At 40.9% G+C, this 21,008-nt stretch overlaps 1 protein-coding gene across 3 annotated transcripts in view; it reads right to left on the bottom strand.

Moving 5' to 3' along the window:
- The window catches only part of Tmod3 (tropomodulin 3), a 60,239-nt gene that overhangs the window by 19,458 nt on the left and 19,773 nt on the right, over positions 1 to 21,008 (bottom strand). For all 3 annotated transcript variants that reach the window (XR_003734065.2, XM_028865030.2, XM_028865039.2), the window contains exons 2-3: positions 12,614 to 12,784; positions 8,472 to 8,628 (exon numbers count right to left, since the gene is read on the bottom strand). Coding sequence is in view for 2 of the 3 variants with exons in the window: in XM_028865030.2 (XP_028720863.1) it covers positions 8,472 to 8,628; positions 12,614 to 12,739 (283 nt within the window). In the remaining variant the exon portion in view is untranslated. The remainder of the gene's footprint in view (positions 1 to 8,471; positions 8,629 to 12,613; positions 12,785 to 21,008) is intronic.

Raw genomic sequence — 21,008 nt, 5'->3', positions numbered from 1 at the left:
TCCAGCCCTAAGTTTTCCCTTTAAAAGAAACAAAGTGTCTTGCTGAGGTCTTTTGTTAAAATGACAGAAAAACTAAGAGCGCGAGAATAACAGTTTTTATGACTTCCTACCTCTGAATTCAAAGCCAGGGATTTCTGATCAGAATCTATCACTGGGTGAATCCAGATGGCTTTGTATTTATTAGTGAGGCCATGTTAACTGCATACACGGCACAGAACACCCGGTTGAAACACAGAGCTTTAAGTCCTAGCGACAGCCGTGAGGATATGTTAATGACAGGCATACCACAGACCACCTAGTTGAGACACAGAGTCTGAAGTCCCAGCTACAGCAATTAGACAAGAGGAAGACATAAAAGGGGTAAGATCAGACATCAAACCATCCTTATTTGCAGACTATATATGGTCTTTCATCCCCTGCTCTCGTTTATCAAGACAGAGTTTCTCTGTGTAGTCCTGGCTGTCCTGTAGACGTTGAACTCAGAGATTGCCTGCCTCTACCTGGCATTAAAGGTGTGTGCCACCACCGCTCAATGTACTAGAAAACTCTTAGCTCTAATAAAGACAATACAGTTGCAGGATACACAATCAATATAAGAAACAAGTGGCCTTTCTATGTAGATACATACACCAAAAACGAACTCTCAGAGAAAGAAATTAGGAAAAGTATCTCATTTACATTGAGCTCCTTCCTCTGCTAAAAGTAGCTAGAAATAAACCTAACCAAAGAACTAAAGGCCTCCACAAAGAATACCTCAAGACACTGAAAAAGGAAATGAATGAAGATATTAGATAATAGAGGATTTACCATGCTCCTAAATTGGCAGAATTATTTGTGAAAATGGCGTTACTACCAAAATTAACCTATGGATTTAACACAATACCCATCAAAATTCAGATGCTATTTCACAGATCTAGGGAAAGAATCTAAGGAGTCACATGGACTCAAGGCCACAGGTGGCCAATGCAATCCTAAAGTGTAGGAACAAAACTGGCGGTATCGGGACCCTCAGATGACACTGCAGTAGTGACAAAGGTGGCCTGGGGATGAGGGAAACAGACAACTGGAAGAGAAGAGAACCGGAAATAAAGTGACAAAGCCGTGGTAATCCAACTTGCTGAAGAACTACTGAAGGTCAACTTGTTAGTCGAAATAGTCTCACTTTGTCAAAACTTAAATACGCTGGTTCAAAGGTGAGATAACTAACTAGAAATCATTTTATTTTATCAATAGGGGTGTTTTGCCTGTACGTATGTCTGTGCACCACATGAATGCCTGGGGCCTACAGAGGCCAGCAGAGGGCATCAGATCCTCTGGAACTGGAGTTACAGACGGTCGTGAGCTGTCACATGGGTCCTCTAGAAGAGAGGCCAGCGCTCTTAACCACTGAGCCACCTCTACAGCCCTGGAATAAAAGTTTCCAAATTCTTAAGCCAGTGCATCTTCCAACAAGTTGGTAGCTTAAAATTTTAATTTTAGTAAGAGACCCCCCCCCAACATGAAAATGCCAAGCTAAATGGCAGTACGTATAACTGATCTCAACACCAAACTTTGGGATTCTGGTGATTAGATAATGTCTTTTTACTATTTCTTTTTACTTTATGTGCATGAGTGCTTGTTCACACATGTTTACATGTTTGTTTACATGTGCGTGTTTGGCGCCCACAGAGGCCAGAGGAGAGTGTTGGATCTCCTGGAACAGCATTTACAGTTGTGAGCCATTGTGTATGTTCTGGGAACTAAACCTGTGTCCTTTGTAGGAGTATCAAGTGCTCTTAACCTCTGAGCCATCTCTCTAGCCTTTTAGGTAATTTTTCATTATTGGTTCATAATTAAAGGCAAATTCAAATAATAGTGTCCTAAAATACTCACAGTGGTTACTATTATACTGAAAATGGTGTTTGGCGGGGCACGGAGTAGGGCTCAGTGGCAGAGCACGTGCTTATCATGCAATGCCTTCTACTGCCATTGCACTGTCCCGGGCTCAAACTAGCCCACATTCCCTGCTGTTTATAAACAGTGAATGCACACTAGACTTGGCAACAAGTTTCGATAAATTCTACACTCTGAGTTCTCTGGTTTATTGGTCTGATGTGCTGCTGGGGGCATCTGCACTCCAAGAGACAGCAGGCAAGGTTAAGAACCACTGGATTGTGGCATTCACTGATCAAACAAAACCATATTTGCCACAAGAAAATTAAAAAATATGTCAGGCAATACATATATCAAATATCTTGATTTTGCCATTCTATCCTGTGTACATATATAAAACCTCTTGTTGCATAGTGTAAATATATATAGTTTCTATTTTTGTCAATTAAAAAAGAGAAGCTGGTGTGGCCTTATGTGGGAGGTAGAGGCAGAAGATGGATATCATCCTCAGGTCTAACATATACTAAGTTTGAGGCCAGCCTAGACTTAAAAATATTTTTAAGACCCTGTCTTTAAAAAATAAAAATAGAAAAGAAAATGAGAAAAAAAACCACCCGAACTATCCAATAGCTGTCCACGTCTTAGAGGAACTGAAGGAATCTAAAGCATTGTAAAAATCTAAGATGTTTGTTTTTGTGATCCTTACCACATTTCTTAGAGGTATTATTATTTATATCTGATTTTCTCCACCCACAAACTTTTGCTAAAGCTTAAAAGCACAAAATAAATCTTAATAGAAAAAAGAAAAAGCAAAAAACAAGGCAAAACAAAATTTCTGAAGACCTGTGGAAATTCTAACACAGATTTTTATCTTTATTTTTTGGAATTAAACTCATTTTATTAATTCTTTGATAAATAGAGACATGGTTACACATTTTTAAAGGCACTAAAGATAACAACAATCTCCAGGGGCATAATGATCTGTGATGAATTCACATTTCCTTCCAAGTTTTAAATACAACTTAATGTCTCATTTCTAAATAAGGTCAGTTACAAATGAGCTGTTGTACTCTTACGAGGATATTAGAAAGTGGTAGCACACAGACCAAATGTTATTTTTAAATAATTCCTGACATGGACTGGCACCTGTCTCGGCATTCTCTTTATGATAACCTCTCCATATATAGAAATGTGTTAATCATGAAAAGTAATGACTTCATCCTGTTCTTTTCTAATGAGAGACAGAAAGGGTGTGGCTCCTGAGGGGAGGGGAGGTGGGGAGGGACTGTAATCAGGATGTACCATATGAGAGAAGACTCCAGTTTCAATAAGAGGGGTGGGAAGGAAAGAGAGGGGGCTGAGGACTTAGCTCAGCGGCGCTGGTTTGCCTAACGTGCCAAGTCAGGAGGAAGAAAAAAAAAAGGGCAAAATAGAAAAGACAGCTCCTCCTATCCAACAATAAAAAAATTACTTCATATTTTCTTTGTGAGTACTTTAACATTAATAAATACGAGATTAATTTTATAGGAAAGTATAAATTAGGATCTACATTTACTCTATAATACAAAATCTGTGGGCTCTTTCCAAATTTATTTTTTGACTTCAGTCTTTTTCAAAATCCTAAATGGTCACTTTACATGAAATGACAAGCTGATCTGAAAATTCATATGGAAACAAATGTAAGCTGGAACAGCCATGCTACCTTGAAAAGGACCAACACCAGAGAACTCACACTTGACCATTTTAAGATTGAATGCAAGCCTACTATAATTAAGCTAGTACTATTGTGTAGAAAAAAAGATATATAGATCAATGGACTAGATCCATAAGTAAACTCTTATACTTGGGCAACTGATTTATCTACAAGCACATAAAGACAATTCAATTGAGAAAGATCAGTAGCTAACTAGATAGTCACAGGCAAGACCCCTGGAAGTTGGACCCCCCCCCCCATCACAAGTATTAATTCAAAACAAATCAGAAAGCTGTGTATAAAGGCTCACACCTGTAATCCCAGCACTAGGAACAGAGGCAGGAGGATCTCTAGGAGTTTGGGGTCAGCCTGGGCTACAGGACATAGCTGTCATTAAAAAAACAAAACAAAAACAAAAACAAACAAACCCATAGCAACAATAACCATTTGCACGCAATATTCACTGCAGCATGCATGCTTGTGGCAATGTGCATTTGAATGCAAGTGCTCGCTATATGATTGACTTTAATTTCCTTGTTTAACAAAATCCAGAACTGGAATTTTTAAATTAAAATTAATTTTTTACACTGGTAGCAAAATATAAACAATGACTAGACCAGGAAAAATGATCCCTGGAACCAGTACGAAATGATCCAGTCCTATCCCCAAACAAAATAAAGCAAGTAACAGTGGGAGTTTAAGTCTCTGATGCAGAGCTTCAGCCACCCCCAAACCCGCACATGCAGCTGCTGCAAAGGCCTCTAACTGCATCTTTCTGACTCACTCAAGAGTCAAATGGTTGTCAGAGTCACATACTCAAGGAGATGTTGGAAGTCTCTCAGAATAATGGTGAACACAAGACTTCTGGAAAGCTGAGGCAGCTGCAGGTGAGTGGAAATGTATTTAACAAGCCATTCATTTAAGACAACCTGTTAATTCACCATTAGGAAGCAAGGGGGAGTATATAGGATTCTTTGGGAGGAACCTGAGAATACTACATTCTCAGAGTTGGAAAGAAAAGAAGAAAAACAATAAAGTGCTGAGGGCTCCACCCCAAGAACTGGCAGAGAGAACAGGAGTATTCCTCAGGGACAGGAGGGGCCCAGCCCTGATGAGTCAGAGTTCAAACAATGCAATGGAACACACCTATCTGTAGCAAATAGACTGCAGTCAAGACATTGAAATAATGGGCATAGGAAAAACAGTCCAGACAAGAGTGAAGCAAGGTAGGAGCAAAATGGACAAGGATCCACACAGCAAAGCAACATGAAAGACAGAAATATTAAAGACTAGGCACATAATTTGCCAAGTGATAAATTCATGGGACAGCTCTATGCCTTATTTAATTCAGAGACACGTCGAAGTATGGTGGGAAATAGCCATAGTCAACATTGTGCATGTTCATCATTTTTCAAAAGAGCTAGAAAAATACTCTTTCTCATTCTTGTCTTTGACTATGCCCAGCTACCCATTTTGCAATTTTATCTTAATTTATTTATTTGTGTGTGTATATGTGGTGAGAGACAGGGTCTCATGTAGCCCAGGTTGGCCTCATACCCCTGATTCTCTTGCTTCCACCTCCTCAGTGTCAGGATTAGATACTACACAGCCACACCCAGTTTATGCAGTGTTAGGGATTGAACCCAGCTTTCTTATGTGAGAGGCAAGCTTCTACAACTGAGCTATATTCCCACCACTATTTTGCAGAAGTTTAAAGAGGCAAAAAGCCTCTTTTTCACATTTTAATGTAACACCTATAAGTAAAAGAAATTTAATTTTTAAACGTTTAGCATCATAAAGGAGTTATTTGTATTCATCTGTCAAGATTATTTCCTATCATGATAGTTTTCCTACAGGAGCTTGTTAGAGTTAGATGAATTGAATAGATGTATGCTGTGGGACTGCCTATAAAAAATACACTTAAAGGGTTAGGGACACAGCTCAGTGGTGGAGTGTTTTGTTTATCATGCACAACCTCTTGGGCTTAATCCAGTGGTTCTCAACATATGGGTTGTGATCCCTTGGGGGGGGCGGCAAATGACCCTTTCACAAGGGATCACCTAAGACCACCAAAAAACATAGATATTTACATTATGACTCATAACAGCAGCAAAATCACAGTTATGAAGTAGTAACAAAATAATTCTATGGTTGGGGTCACCACAACATGTATTGAAGGGTCGCAGCATTAGGAAGGTTGAGAACCACTGGCTTAATCTCTAGCACTGCAAAAAAAGAGGCATGGTGGCTCACATCTGTAATCCCAGCACTCTGGGAGGCTGAGGCAGGAGGATTACACAGGGATTAAGTCAGCCCCAGCTAGTTCCAGGCCAGTCTAGACTAGCAAGACACTATCTTAAAAAAACAAAAACAAAGAATAACAAAAAACCCACCACCACAATTCTTCCCTATTAGGTAACCTAAATGCTGTCTTACAAGGATGCTGGGTAATTTAAAAAATAGCTTTCCTGGGCTCAGTAGGTTAGGATGCTTTCCACCAAGTCTAAAGATCTGAGTTCAACTACTAGAATCCACAAAATAGAAAGAGAAAACTCACTCCCTCGAATTGTTTTCTTGACCTCTACATGCACACTCACCCACACACATATATCCACACATATAAACAGAAAATAGATGAGTAAATGCAATAATAAGAAAAAAGCAAGTTTGGGGCTAGAGAGATGTTCAGTGGCTAGAAGCACCTGCAGCTCTTTCAAAGGACCCAAGTCTCAGCATCCATATTGGGTGGCTCACAACTGTAGCTACACAACTCCCTCTCCTGGCCTCACAGGAAACTTTACACACAGTTGTGGTGATATATTTGTAATCTAAGAAATAAAGATTGCCTGAAGATCAGAGGACAGAGCCAGCCATAGAGTTAAACACAGAGGTCAGGCAGTGGTGGCACACACCTTTAACCCTAGCACTGGGGGTGGGGGTGGGGGGCAAAGATCCATCTGGATCTCTGTGAGTTCAAAGCCACACTGGGCTACATGAAATTGATCCAGTCTAGGAGAAAAGCAGAACCAGGCAGTGGTGGCACACACCTTTAACTCCAGGATTTGGGAAGCACACACACCTTTAATCCCAGCACTAGGAAGGATGAGATAGGAAGTGAAATGGCTGGGTGGAGAAAGGCATATAAGGCGTGAGGAGACAGGAACTTAAGAGCCTTTTCGGCTGAGGACTCAGAGGCATTCAGTCTGAGGATTTGTGGAGATCGGCTGAGGAGTTGGTGAGGTGAGATGTGGGCTGTGGCTTGTTCCTTTGTCTCTCTGATCTTCCAGTATTTACCCCAATATCTGGTTCCAGCTTTTTATTAAAAGAACATTTAGGATTCGTGCACATAAAACATACACAGATATAAGCACAAACACGTATTTTTAAAAAGAAACCCTCAAATTAAAAAAACAAACTGCTTTTACTGTATCAAGGGATCTACCTAATATACATAATTGTACCCTATATGTTCATATATTTGGTTCTTGTTTTATGTACTCTGATTTTACTTGAAAAAATATTAATTTTTGATTATGTATTGGGGGGTATGTGCAAGTGAGTGCAGGTCCCCTCAGAGACCAGAAGAGGGCGTTGGAGTCTTTAGAGCTAGAGCTATAGGAAGTTGTGAGTTGTATCACATAGGTACTGCAAACTGAATACAGGTCCTGTGGAACAGCAGCAAGTGGTCTAACCACTGAACCACCTCTCCAGCCTTTCCTGTAACTTCTATAGTATAACCTGCACATGATCTAAGCCATCCTGCAGAATTTCTATCTAGTTGTACTTTAAAGTAAAAGTCTACTACCTGTCCTTAGTTCCCCGTTTTCTGTTTCCTCATGTATGCCCCAATTCTAAGTTATATGCTACCCACTACTTCCTGAGCTGTAACTTTAGCTGGTAAACTTTTTCACTCTGAAAAGTAAAGTTCAATCTAAGCCATGTCTTCATGCATTGTTTGTTCTTTTTTTATTGATTAAAAAAGATAAGCCGGGCGGGCGGTGGTGGTGTACGCCTTTAATCCCAGCACTCGGGAGGCAGAGCCAGGCAGATCTCTGTGAGTTTGAGGCCAGCCTGGGCTACCAAGTGAGTTCCAGGAAAGGCGCAAAGCTACACAGAGAAACCCTGTCTCGAAAAAACCAAAAAAAAAAAAAAAAAAAAAAAAAAAAAAGAAAGAAAGAAAGAGATAAATTGGGGCTGGAGAGATAACTCAGAGGTTAAGGTTAGGAACACTGGCTGTTTTTCCAGAGGTCCTGAGTTTGATTCCCAGCAACCACATGGTGGCTCACAACCATCTGTAATGAGATCTGGCTCCCTCTTCTGGCCTGCAGGGATATATGCAAACAGAACACTGTATACATAATAAATAAATCAATCTTAAAAAAAAAAAGGAAAGAAAGATAAATGTATGTGGATGAATGAATTAGATACTACAATATGAAAGACCTAAGACTAGAAAAATTTCTTCAAACTCACCATAGGAAACATTAGCACACTATGATGTATTAAAGACAGCTAAGGAAGGGTATCTTTTAAAAAGCATGAATTATTTTATGAAATTTCACTCTAAAGACTTTATGAAGAGCATTTTTTGCTGTCACTTGCACTCTGTAAATAAACTAGGGTTTTAAATTTGCTTCCACAACTTGTAGTGTGAAGTAATGTTATACAAAGTCTCTGTGTAATAAAACCTCACTAATGAATAATTGAGACAAAAATCTCACTAGATAAGTTGATAAATACAAGTGAAGTGTCTACACTACCTAGTGAACTTTTAGGTCGACAGTATTGCATCTTCAAAGGCTGCTGTAATATTATGTACCGCTAGAAACCAGTTTCTCCTTGGGCATCCATTATAAAAAGGACCTGAAGCTGTTGAGCGACAACATCCAGTCCTGGGCTTACTTACCTTTTTTCTCTCCGGTGTAGGGCACATAGTCTTCACGGTCTTTATGCTCCAGTGCCTCCTTCTCTAGATAAGAAAGGAGACGCTCTCTATCAAAGGGTCCCGTGGCGGACTTTGAGGTCTGGTTCTTCTGCCGAAACCCTGCAGGCAGAAGGGCGTTCTGCCAAAGAGAATGAGTCAGTCACTGTGAGCAGCAAACCACCAAGAATGCCAACCCTCCATGCTTCTACGGACTTCCCAGGTGAGAAAGATCAAGGAACAGCAGGACACAGGCATCAAACACCTCCTTGCAGGATGTTAGGACAGTCACGTGAGAGGTATTACAACAAGTTTTTTGTATTGAAACACTGATTTATTGATTTTGGGTGTGGGCACATATAGAGGTCAGAGGACAACTTAGGGAGTTACTGGTAACTGCCTTTAGTGCTGCCCCTTCTGACTGGCTCACAAGTCTGTTTGTTTTCAAGACAGGGTTTCTCTGTCTAGCCTTGGCTGTTCTGGAACTCGCTCTGTAGACCAGGCTGGCCTCAAACTCACAGAGATCTGCCTGCCTCTGCCTCTCAAAAGCATGCATCACCACCACTTGGCAAGTCTTATTGTTTTTAAGTAGGCAGAATTCACTTACATTATTAAAAATAGGCACCTACATATTTTCTTCAGAAATCATCTAGGAGGGAACACCCATTAGCATTTTGTGTTTTTGAAACAGGCTCTTGATAGATCACCGTGACTGGCTTGGACTTCACAATGTGTACCGTGCTGGCCACAAACTTGCTATGATCCTTCTTGCCGAGTCATTTTGCCTAACTTCACCCTTTAATTTTTAAGTGTCCATGGATTATTATTTTTCCAGGGAAGGTGTTTTACTTTATGTTGATATTTATATTCAAGTTGATATTTTTATTTTTCTCCAAGGACTATTAAGGAAAAGGTTTTTCCTAGCTTGGCCTAGTAACACATACCTATGTTCTAGTTCTCAGAGAGCTGAAGCCGGAGGATAAAAAGTTCAATGTCCAAACAACAGCAACAATTTTCTTAATGCTTACTGACCAGTAAACATGTACATAAACTAATTCTATCACAAAAGAACTTCAAACTACTATATAATATTCCTTGTAATGACTTCCATTTGATCACAGAGCTCTTATCAAGCTAAAAACATACACAGTCCAACATCAAGACTGTTTACTAGATTTAAATCTAGTACAAAACCGTTCACTGTGTATGTTTCCATATGCACACGTAAGTGTTAGTGTATGCTAGTAACAGTTAATGTCTTTGCTATGCATGCCTCATGGTACCCTGAGACACAGAAGTCCTCTGGTGTCCACACCGCACAGCCTTGAGCACACAGACTGACTAGAGTTAGAAAGGGGAGGAATGCTTGAAGTTGCCCCTGAAGTCAGGACTCTCAATTTGTATTAACAGAGTAACACGACAAAGTACCATCCTGCTTGTCAAAAGTCAACCTCAACCAGGGCTGCATGCCTGGACTCTCAGTCCTTGGCATAGAGACAGGAGGATGAAGAGTTCACAGCCAGGCCAACCTGGGTTACAAGAGATCTTGTCTTAAAGCAAAGCAAAGCAAATCAAAGCAAAGCAAAGACAGGTTGCCTTGCCTCATATTCCTGAATATTCCTTGTTCTACAATTGAGGCAGCCAGTGAAGACAACACCTATTACTAGCAGTGATGTTCAACCTCACAGATGGTATACATTTTCATTACAAAAGGTGATTTTTTTCTATGGACAATAATGGGAAATGATGACTTTAACTAAAAATATCATGCTTACGCTTTGGCCATTTCCTGAAGTCCACAACAGTTTTCACAAAATTCTTAATGTAGTGATACTCATTACTTAGAAGGCTGATCTACAAGGACAAACCACAAAGATCTGTTCCTAACCCTGAATATTGTGTGCATTTACAATTAAGAAACTATCTGTGCAACTATAAAGACCAAACATAAGATTTCTACCTTTAGATGCTGAAATATGAGAAGAACTGACAAATAGCCCATTCAGCCTGCAAGTTTATCCAGTTTTACTTCCTAACGAATACAACCATCACTTCCTCGTCCCCAAGGCCAGTACTTGGGTGCAAGCTCTGATGTGAGCTTGGCTGGAATGTTACACTAGTGTAACTGACCTCAGGACATCAGGTGCCCGGTCTCATCCTCCCTTTGCGCCCCTCCATCTGTTAGCCCAGGCTCAGCCCACACCTCCATTCTTGATACACTATTTTCTTCCTTGTTCTTGTCATACACTCCTTCAACGACGACCTTTAAATGTGTGAAATACGGAGACCACTTCCCCTGAAGGTTCTGTCCATCCTTTCCGGTTACTCATTCTTAAGACTCCGGCATTATGCCCCCAGGGAACGTTTTTCCTGATGTCTCATTCATAAGTTACTGTCTGTAGCACTCATCACTCCTTTAACACAGTTTTGTTATCTGATTCAAGTCTAGTTTTCCCCATTCCTACCAGCCTGCATCACGGGGCAAAAATTACATTTGTTTTGTTCACTCCTGCGTTTCCTGAGTGTAGCACAGCGGCCAGGACCTGCAGGCTGTCCCCCAACATTTACCGAATCAAGATTCCAGAGCTGGGGACTGAAGTATATACACCTGCGTGTAGGGAGCAGAGGAAGCCCTGAGTGAAGTCCTGAGAGAATGGTGCTGTTGACATAGGCATGGTCATGTTAAGGACCCCGTAGTCTTAGACCCAGGGAGAAAATGGCAAAGCCTTCTCCTTGGCGGTGGGACTCAGAAGGAAATAGTGAGCCCTATTGCTTCTAGGTGTGGATGTTGACAGTGTGTACAAAAATGTCTACCATAGTTTTCTTTCCCTGGATAGTCACAGCCTGAAGACTACTCCCCAATGGAGATTGCTCCTACTGAGGCAAGGGGTTGTTAAACATCCTGTAAAGCACAGGACAGGCCCTCAAAAAAGTCATTGGCTCAGGTGAAAAACCCAGGCTAGACAGTCTCTTACATGCTTTCTGGTTCTTAAACCATTTTATTTAAATTGGTCTCATCAACTGACTGCCAAATATACTGTTGACAGCTCTATTATCCTGAGAAATCTCTCAGTCTTAGGTATGAGCAGTTTTCCTCGTAATAGTAATTATGGTCAAAGGACTTGACCTATGGTATAGACATACCAGCTAGCAACAAGAACAATTTTATAAAGCACATTTTTAGCATGCTTGAGGCCCTGATTTTAATTAATCCCAGTACCTCTCCTTGCCCTAGAAGCTCATGATACCTCAATTCTTAAAGGGCATATAAAACCAATGGCTTTAAGAGACATGGTAAAGCTTTGCCAATAACCACCACTTTGCTGTTCTTCCTGCTACCTGCTCCTCCTTGAGCCACACTCAAAGGTTAAAGGGTTCTACATTAATTAGCCTTATGTAGCCTTGTATGAGACAAGTAACAGCCGCTATAATCTACAATGTCCTTGACTTAACCATGGATCAACTCTACGATGGTGGAGAAGTGCACCCACTCAATCACTGATTTTCATTTTCACTATAGCACACAACTTACACAACGTATTCAATACTTTATTACAAACTAGGCTTGTATTAGATGATTTTGTCCAAATGTTATTTAAGTGTTCTGAGCACACTTAAGGTAGGCTAGGAAAAGCTATGATGGTAGTAGGCCAGGTACATTAAATGCACTTCAATGTGTAATATTTGCAACCTAGGATGGGTTTATCAGTAAAGAAATATCTGTGTTCAGATCTGCATCTTAGAACTGTTCTACCAATGCTAATGACTTCTACCATTTGGTCAACTTTTCTCAAGGACCGTTATAATTAGGTTTAGGCCATTAAGAACACTCTAGAGGCACAGTATACTGGCACCAGCCTGGTACAGAAACTCTGAAGAGAAACAGATTAGCATCAATTAAAGAGCTAATTAGCTATTATTACTTTCAACTGCACAGAGGGAAGGTTAGACTAGAGAAAAACTTGTGTAGATGTTTAAAGATAGTTTAGAATGCCTGTGTTGTAAGATGTGGAGGTGGATATGGGGACCTGGATAGAGAGTGGGTGAAGGGAACCGGGGAAAGCCACGAGAAAGCAAGCAGGCAGTCTGACAAGCTATCGCATTTCTCTTCCTGGACCAGCACCAACCTCGGGGTCGAGATCATCCAGGACAGTTTCGAGCTGTTTCAGCTCTGCTTCTGACAGATTGCCAAGGAGCTCATCTTCATCCAAGTCCTTATACTCCCCCAAGTCCTTCCGGAACGGCAGTGCCATGGTTCTCAGTGTAGCCAGTCACGTGATCTGCCCCACTTCTGATAGCTATGGAGGAAAGAAACAGCCATTTAAACATAAATCTTATCTAGCTGTATCTATTATTGGGGGAAGGGAACTGTTACGTCCATTTGTCATACATTCTTGATCATATCATACGCTACTCTTAGCTACAGATCATTCATGCCTTCACTTTTTGTCTCTGTAGAAAAATAATAAAGTGGGAAAAAGTGAAAATGAAAATCATTAAAATATCTACTTATAGAATTACAATTTCTGATAACTGAATTTCAGTGGCAAAATAATACATACATATATATACATATATACACACACACACACACACACACACACACACACACACATTTTCAGTGATGTTAAATTGTCCTAAAGGACAACATTTGTTTCTATCAGTGATGTCAAATTGTCCCAATGGACATTTGTTTCGCTACAAACTATTTAGGAGCGCAATTTAGGACACAGTAATAATGTGTCACAGGAAGGAATAGTCCCCTGCCTCTGGGAAAAGAGTTTTAAAAAATATTTTTTCAAAAAGATTATTTTAGGAGATGGAGAGGATGGCTCAGCAGTTAAGAATACTCCCTGTAGAGAGTTTGTGGTCAGTTCCCAGCATTCACATGGGGTGGCTCACAATTGCCTGTGTTCCAGATGATCTGGCACTCTTTTGAGTTCCAAGAGTACTCAACACACATGTGATACATACACATACATGCAGACACTCACAGGTATACATAAAATAAAAACAAGGGAATCTTTTAAAAACATTTTTTAAAGGAAAATATTATTTTGTTATTTGTTCTTGTAAGGTTTTTTTTAGACAAGCTCTCACACCATAGCCCAGGCTAACCAGGAACTCTCTACATAGACCAAGCTAGCCTTGAATTCAAGGTGAGCCTCCTGCATTGGCCTCCCGAGTATTACAAACACAGGTGTATACTACCATAATCAGCTGAAAAGATGTTTTTAAACAACAATAAAAAGGCATTCTGAAAAGTCTTCCTTAAAACACACTGGGATGCATCACCCAGTAGTTGGTAGAGTGACCAAAGGCCTGACCCCAGGGAGGCTCTTCATTTTGTCAGTGTGGCTGTACACTGATAACGGCCATCCCTACACACAGCAGGACTACTCTACAGGAAAGGACACTGAAAACAGGCCACAACAATGTGGGAAGCTGGCGATCATGTGCTTCAAAATCTCTATCAGCATGCCTCGACCATCACACAAAATGTTCGTATAAGAGACAGTGCTTGCACTAGTGATTTGCCTGGTTTTTTCTTGGCTGTGAAATGACCAGTAATGCCAAGGTCTGATCCGTATCCTTTGCCTCCTTTTCTCCCAAGAGTTCCCAGCTTACTATTTTAGCTGGTATATCTTCCACTACAAACTCATTACAGATCTTTCTGCCTCATGTATAGAAGGAAGACTCACCCACTAATTTACTAGCAACCCTAAGGTCTAACGACAAGTACACAGGCAGCATCCATCTCTGCAGATGCTACACTGCAGGCATTCTGTGTAACTGCCGAAGACAGGCCTGGCGTACACTTGTTGAGTGGCAGTTCCTCCGGGTAGCAGGCATCTTGTACTTCCTGTAGCACAAGCTGCCACTGCTCCTGCTTTAGCCCCCCACATGCTGGAGTTACAGGGGTGCTATGGTGCCTGGGTTGCTTCTTGTTGTTGTTATTGTTTGGTTTTGAGCAGATTATCACCGCTAAGCAACTCCCACTTTGTACTTCCAACTTTAAGACAATGGTTTGTTTTTATTTTTTTAACTGTCTGTCCAGGGCCTTGTGAATGCTACACAAACTCCCTACCATTGAACGACAGAGCTCCCCTCCGAACATTCTCTACATTGACTGTTATCAGAATGCAGCCACACTTTAAGATCCAGAATCCAGAGCCTTACCCAGTTTCCTGATTGACTAATCAAGTATGAGTCTGGTGAGATCCCATAATTTGCCATTTCTGGTAACTTCCCAGAACTTTCAAATATATTAACCATAAAAAGTAATGCAGGGGGTGATGGATAATTTTGAGGGGAAAATTATTTAAAATAAGATGGCTTTGAAAAATAGTCCTTTCATAAAAATATCAGTAAGGTGATTATTTGAGACAGGTAAGGGTAACAGATTGACAAAGGTTTACAAGTATGTATCAAGAACAATTCTGCTAGATGGACCTGGTGGCACAGACTTACTAACTTCAGCCATTGAGGAGGGTCACACAGGGGATACAAGTTCAATGTGGTGATACATATTGTACCCTAGTAAAATTTGCCTGAAGATCAGAGGACAGAACAAGCCACTAAATTAAATATAGAGGCCAGGCAGTGGTGGCTCACACCTTTAATCCTAAGCACTCAAGAGGCAGAGATCTGTCTGGATCTCTGTGAGTTCAAAGCCACCCTGGATTATATGAGATTGATTCAGTCTAGGAGAGAAACAGAGCCAGGCAGTAGTGGTACACACCTTTAATCTCAGTACTTAGGAGTCACACGCTTTTAATCCCAGCACTAGGAAGGAAGTCAAATAGCTGGGCGGAGAAAGGTATATAAGGTGTGAGGAGACAGGAACTAGAGCCTTTTAGGCTAGAGGCTTTCTCCGCTGGACCCCCTTTGGCTGAGGACTTAGAGACATTCACTCAGAGGATTCGTGGAGTTGGCAAGGTAAGACATGGCAGTGACTTGTTCCTTTGTCTCTCTAATCTTTCAGTATTTACCCCAGTATCTGGTTCTTTTTTTTTTTTTTTTTTTTTTTTTAATTAAAAGACCATTTAAGAATTCATGCAATAGTTCAAGGTCTACCTGATGAACAAACAAGCCAGACAACTCAGTGAGATGGTCTCAAAAGTTTAAAAACACTACAAAAGGAGGGGTGGAGATATACCTCATTGTAGTTACACTTGCTATGTGTAAAGCCCTAGGTTCAATTCCCAGTATTACACACACACACACACACACACACACACACACACACACACACACACACACACAAAGATATAGTAATTTAGTTTCCACTATTTTTCAATGTTTAGATACCCAATAAAAAGTTGGGTTTTTTTTGTTTTTTGTTTTTTTGAGACAGGGTTTCTCCATGTAGTTTTGGTGCCTGTCCTGGACCTTGCTCTATAGAGCAGGCTGGCCTCGAACTCACAGAGATCCGCCTGGCTCTGCCTCCTGAGTGCTAGGATTAAAGGCGTGCGCCGCCGCCCAGCCCAATAAAAAGTTTTAAATGTGCTTTATTATCACCCATGTAAAAAATATAATAAGCCGAGCAGTGGGGGCACACACTTTTAATCCCAGCACCCGAGAGGCAGAGGCAGAAGGATCTCTCTGAGTTCGAGGCCAGCCTAGTCTACAGACCGAATTCCAGGGCAGTCAGAACTACACAGAGAAACCCCTGCCTAAAAAAAAAACAAAAACAAAAAACAAAAACAAAAAAAACCATACATACATATACCATAAAAAAACAATTTTTAGTCAATAACTGTTTCTCTAAAAAGTCCTCATGCAAAGATTGTAATTATTTTGATCATTCTCTTAATTCTCTAAAGTGTCCCAATACAATCCATAAATTCAAAATCACCACACTAGAACATTCTCGGTGCACAGTGGCAAGAAAGGAGGTACTATTGGCAAATGTAATGTTACATGACACCCAGGTTTTACAGATTTGGAATACGACACATAGAAAGAAACAGTTTACTTCTTCAGTATACTGCTTTTCCTTGTCCCAAAGTGAAATCTATCCTAAGGCTTACGTTACTACTTTAAGAATAAAATGAATACCCACAAACACACTGAGCACCGAGACGTTACCAGCACCTCAGCCACCTCAGATGCATCTCTCCTCCAAAGGAGCGAGTTAGTATACTGAATTATCAATGACTCTCTTGCTCTCTACAGTTAGAACGTACAAATCCTCAGCAGTTTTTGTTTTTCCTTTTTATTACATCTCATATTACTAAGTCCTCCTAGGACTGACTTTCTTTTTTCATTTACCACTGCTTTGAGTTGAGGCTTGAATTACACTTATTTCAATTTCAACACGTTATTCCACCCTCTGACATTTAAGCTCCTAGCACCTTCCCCTCTATTCTTTGCTATGATAAATAATCTACTTATTTTCAGGTGCAGCTGTACAATTCTCTTTGGCTCAAACCTAGGAACAGAATTGCTGGGGAAAGGGAACGCCTGCTTATTGTGGTGGTTTAAAAGACAACGGGCCCCAAAGGGAGTGGCACTATTAGGAGGTGTGACCTTATTGGAGTAGGTGTGGTCTTGGAGAAAGTGTGTCACTGTGGAGGTCTCATACATGCCCCAGCCACGCCCAGTGAAACAGACCACTTCCCGTTGCCTGTAGGTCACGTAGAATTCTCAGCTCCTCCAAAAACATGTCTGCCTGCACTATGTCCCACCATGATAATGATGGACTGATCCTCTGAACTGTAAGCCAGTTAATCAACTGTTTTCCTTTATAAGAGTTGCCGTGGTCATGGTGTCTCTTCACAGCAATAGAAACCCTAACTAAGACATATATACTCAACTCTATTAGGTAATGCCAAATGATGTTCAAAGTGACTATGCCAATTTACATTTCTAAAAGGTTCCATACATGACAATTCATGTTGCTCCTCTTTGTTTATTTTTAGTATTTAGCACACTTTTGTTTTGTTTTGGTTTTTTGTTTTTACTTATTTATTTTTAAAATTACACTCATGCTATTCATTAATTATACTCATGATATTAATCACATTTGTGGTATTCACAGATTACATTCGCAGTATTCATTCATATATATATATGTATATATATATATATATAAAATTTTAAATGCCTAATGTCATTTCTTGAAGGGGGGAGGAGGTCTTAAATACAGGCTTAGAGCACAATGGGAGGCCCCCCGGAGGGCAGAAGTTTGCTACTGATGTTTTACAATCTTGCATCTAAGCTGTTAATGCCCATTATTCAGGATACACAGACAAGGAACTTCCCTTAAGCATTCAGGAGGGTGAAACCTGGCAGGGAATTAGCATAAGGAGGATATCAAGGTCAAGGTCCGCAAGCAAGTCAACAGTTACCCAAAACGGGGGCCACGGCCCTACGGGTCCCCCTTTTACTAAAAAATGAGCTTCTGACTTGGGTGTATTTAGCAGACTTTTGACTTTGGCATTTGGAATATGTGAAATGGTATTTCACCATGGCTTTAATGTGCATTTTTGTTAAATTATGACAAGATTATGCCTTGTTTCACATGTTCATTTACCAATGGCATTCCTTTTTCTTTGTGGATAGCCTACTCATTTTTACAAAACACATCATCTTTTGTGTATGTGGCATATTCACTTGTTAGTATGGATGTACACCCATGTGCAGGTATGCATGCACATGCATGTCAGATCATCCATCTTATTTATGAGACAGTCTCAAAACAAAACAAAACCTGGGCCCTACTGAAGTGCAATGATTAGGCTACAATGGCTGGCCAATGAGCTTCAGGGATCCATCTTTCTTCCCACCCGCAAGCAGTAGGGGTAGGAGGATATTTATTGGCACTCACCACCATCCCAGCTTTTTATGTGTATTCTAGGAATCTGAACTCAGATCTTCATGCTGTGATGCGGCAGGCACTTTTTCTTCTCAGCCACCTCCTTAGTCTAGTGGCCCCTTTTTGTTGTTTGTTTGTTTTAAGAAGTCTTTAATTTAGTCTAGATATTAATCTCTGTTATCAAGTTAAATTTGACAACTTTTTCATTTTCCATATTCTGATCAGGTTTCCCTCCTCACCTCCTTCCAGTTCTCCACCCACCCAACTCCACACCCTTCTCTCTTTAGAAAACAAAAGAGCAAATAAAAAAGCAAACAAACTAGAACAATAATGATGATGATAATAATAATAATAGGAAAAAGCAGCCAAGCAGCAGTGGCACAGACCTTTAATCCCAGTACTCAGAAAGCAGAGGCAGGCTGATCTCTGATTCCAAGGCCAGCCTGGTCTATAGAACAAGTTCCAGGATAGCCAGGGCTACATAGAAAAACCTTCTCTCAGAAAACAAACCAACCAACCCCAAAACAAACAAACAAAGAACCAAACCAATAAATTGAAAAAGCACAAGAAACACACACACACACACACACACACACACACACACACACACAAATAAAACCCATAAAAACACAAAATCAGGAACTATAGCATACAAGCAAAAGACCAGTAAGATTAAAATAAAACAAAACAAACAAAATTGCCAAACAAAGCAACATGAAACACAACAAAAAACTCTACAAAACGTCACTCAGTTCATTTTGTGTTGGCCTTCTACTGCTTGGCATGGAGCCTGCTCTCAGACGTTGTTTGTACACCCAGTGAGACTCTAGTGTAGAAATTTAATTTTTCCTTTGCAAGTGATTGTCAATTTGGAGACAGCTTCTTCTTAGGGATGGGAGCCGAGTCCACTTCTCCCTCTTAGCTCTGGTATCCAGTCTGTGGAACCTGTGCAGGCCCTGTGCATGCTGCCGCAGTCTCTGTGAGTTCATAAGTGAGTCAGTCCTGTTGTGTCTGGTCTCCTTGGTGCCATCCACCCCCTCTGGCTCTTACAACTTCTCCGCCTCCTCTTCTGCACAGCTCCCTCAGCCCCGAGGGGAGGGATTTAATGAAGACATTTAGGACTGAGTGTTCCAGTCTCTCACCCTCTGCACATGATCCAGCTGTGGATCTCTGTATTAGTTCCCATCTACTGTAGGAAGAAGCTTCTATGATGATGGCTGAGCAAGACATTGACCCATGGTGCGCTGGCTAGTTTTATGTCAAGTTGACAAAGACTAGAATCATCTGAAAGGAGGGAACCTCAATTGAGAAAATGCCTTCATGAGATCCAGCTGTAGGGCATTTTCATAATTAGTGATTAATGGGGGAGAGGCTCCAGCCCACTGTGGGTGGTGCTATCCCTGGACTGGTGGTCCTAGGTTCTGTAAGAAAGCAGGCTGAGCAGGCCATCATGAGCAAGCCAGTAAGTAACTCTCCTCCACAGTTTCCACCAGCTCCTGCCCTGTTTGAGTTCCTGTCCTGACTTCCTTCAGTGATGAACAGTGATATGGACATGTAGGCCAAATGAATTCTATCCTCTCCAAGTTGCTTTGGTCATGGTGTTTCATCACAGTAACAGTAACCCTAACTAAGATATAGGAGTATAGCAGAATGTCAGTTAGAGGTCATTTTACTGCTGTGTTCTTTCAGCAAAACAATAGTATTTGGTTTTTCCCTAGGCTCATGGCCTATTCAGTCTCAGATTCTTAGCCACCCAAGCTGGTCAGGTATGGGTGCCACCTCATGGAGTGGCCTTAGATCCCATCAGTGAATGGTCATTAGTGTATCAAGCAGGAATGTTACTGCTGTAGATCACAGGGTCTGTAACTGTGTTCTATTAATTCTTATGACTTTTTATGTGTCACAGGGGAACACGTATCTGTGGCTTTATTTCAGCTTATTTGTTTTTCCTTTCAAAACAATGAAGAAGCCATTTCCCTGAGATTCAGATGATGGAACTTTTGCCAAGATGAAAGAACTGCCAGTTGATACAGCCAACTTTTCTAGAAATTCCAATTCTATTAAGGCAAAGTGTCAACAACCAGTGTTCATGGTACCTAACCTTGCTCAAAACTCACACGGGCACTCTCTTTTACTGTGTTCCCACTCAGAGTCTCTCCTTGATTGTACATTTCCCCTCTACTCTTCTTTACTGAGGGGCACTGTATACTGACAGGGTCCCAGGTCAGCAGGGTTCAGAACCTGCTCTGGAAGCTGCTTTCCTGTGCTTCTGTTTGGAGGATGACAATGCTATCTATCTCTCGCCTGTCCTCTGAGAACACTTCACTGGAAAAGAAAACAAATTCTGCATGGCAACGAGGGAAAACCAGTATGCTGGACATGTGCAGCAACATGGACTGAAGGCCATTATACTTAGTGCAATAAGCCAAACACAGGAAGTCAAATAGTGTAGGTTCTCGCTCATAAGCACAAGGTACAAAGTTCATTTCATAGACATTGAGTAGATGTTTGTGCAGGCTAGAAAGGCTATACTCAGGAGGATGGGGACTAAATACAACCAGGTAAGGAGAAGTCCTTGTGCTCTACAGCAGTGACTTGAATTTGGCCTTCTGCCTGGTTATATGAATATAAACTGGAACAGTTACATTATTCATGGAGGCATTGTCTATTCCTGTTCATATGCCCCAGTGGGAGAGCTGAAT

The sequence above is a fragment of the Peromyscus leucopus genome, chromosome 14 (genome assembly GCF_004664715.2).
Source record: "Peromyscus leucopus breed LL Stock chromosome 14, UCI_PerLeu_2.1, whole genome shotgun sequence".
NCBI classification, from domain to species: domain Eukaryota; kingdom Metazoa; phylum Chordata; class Mammalia; order Rodentia; family Cricetidae; genus Peromyscus; species Peromyscus leucopus.
This window is presented reverse-complemented; position numbering and strand designations above follow the sequence as displayed.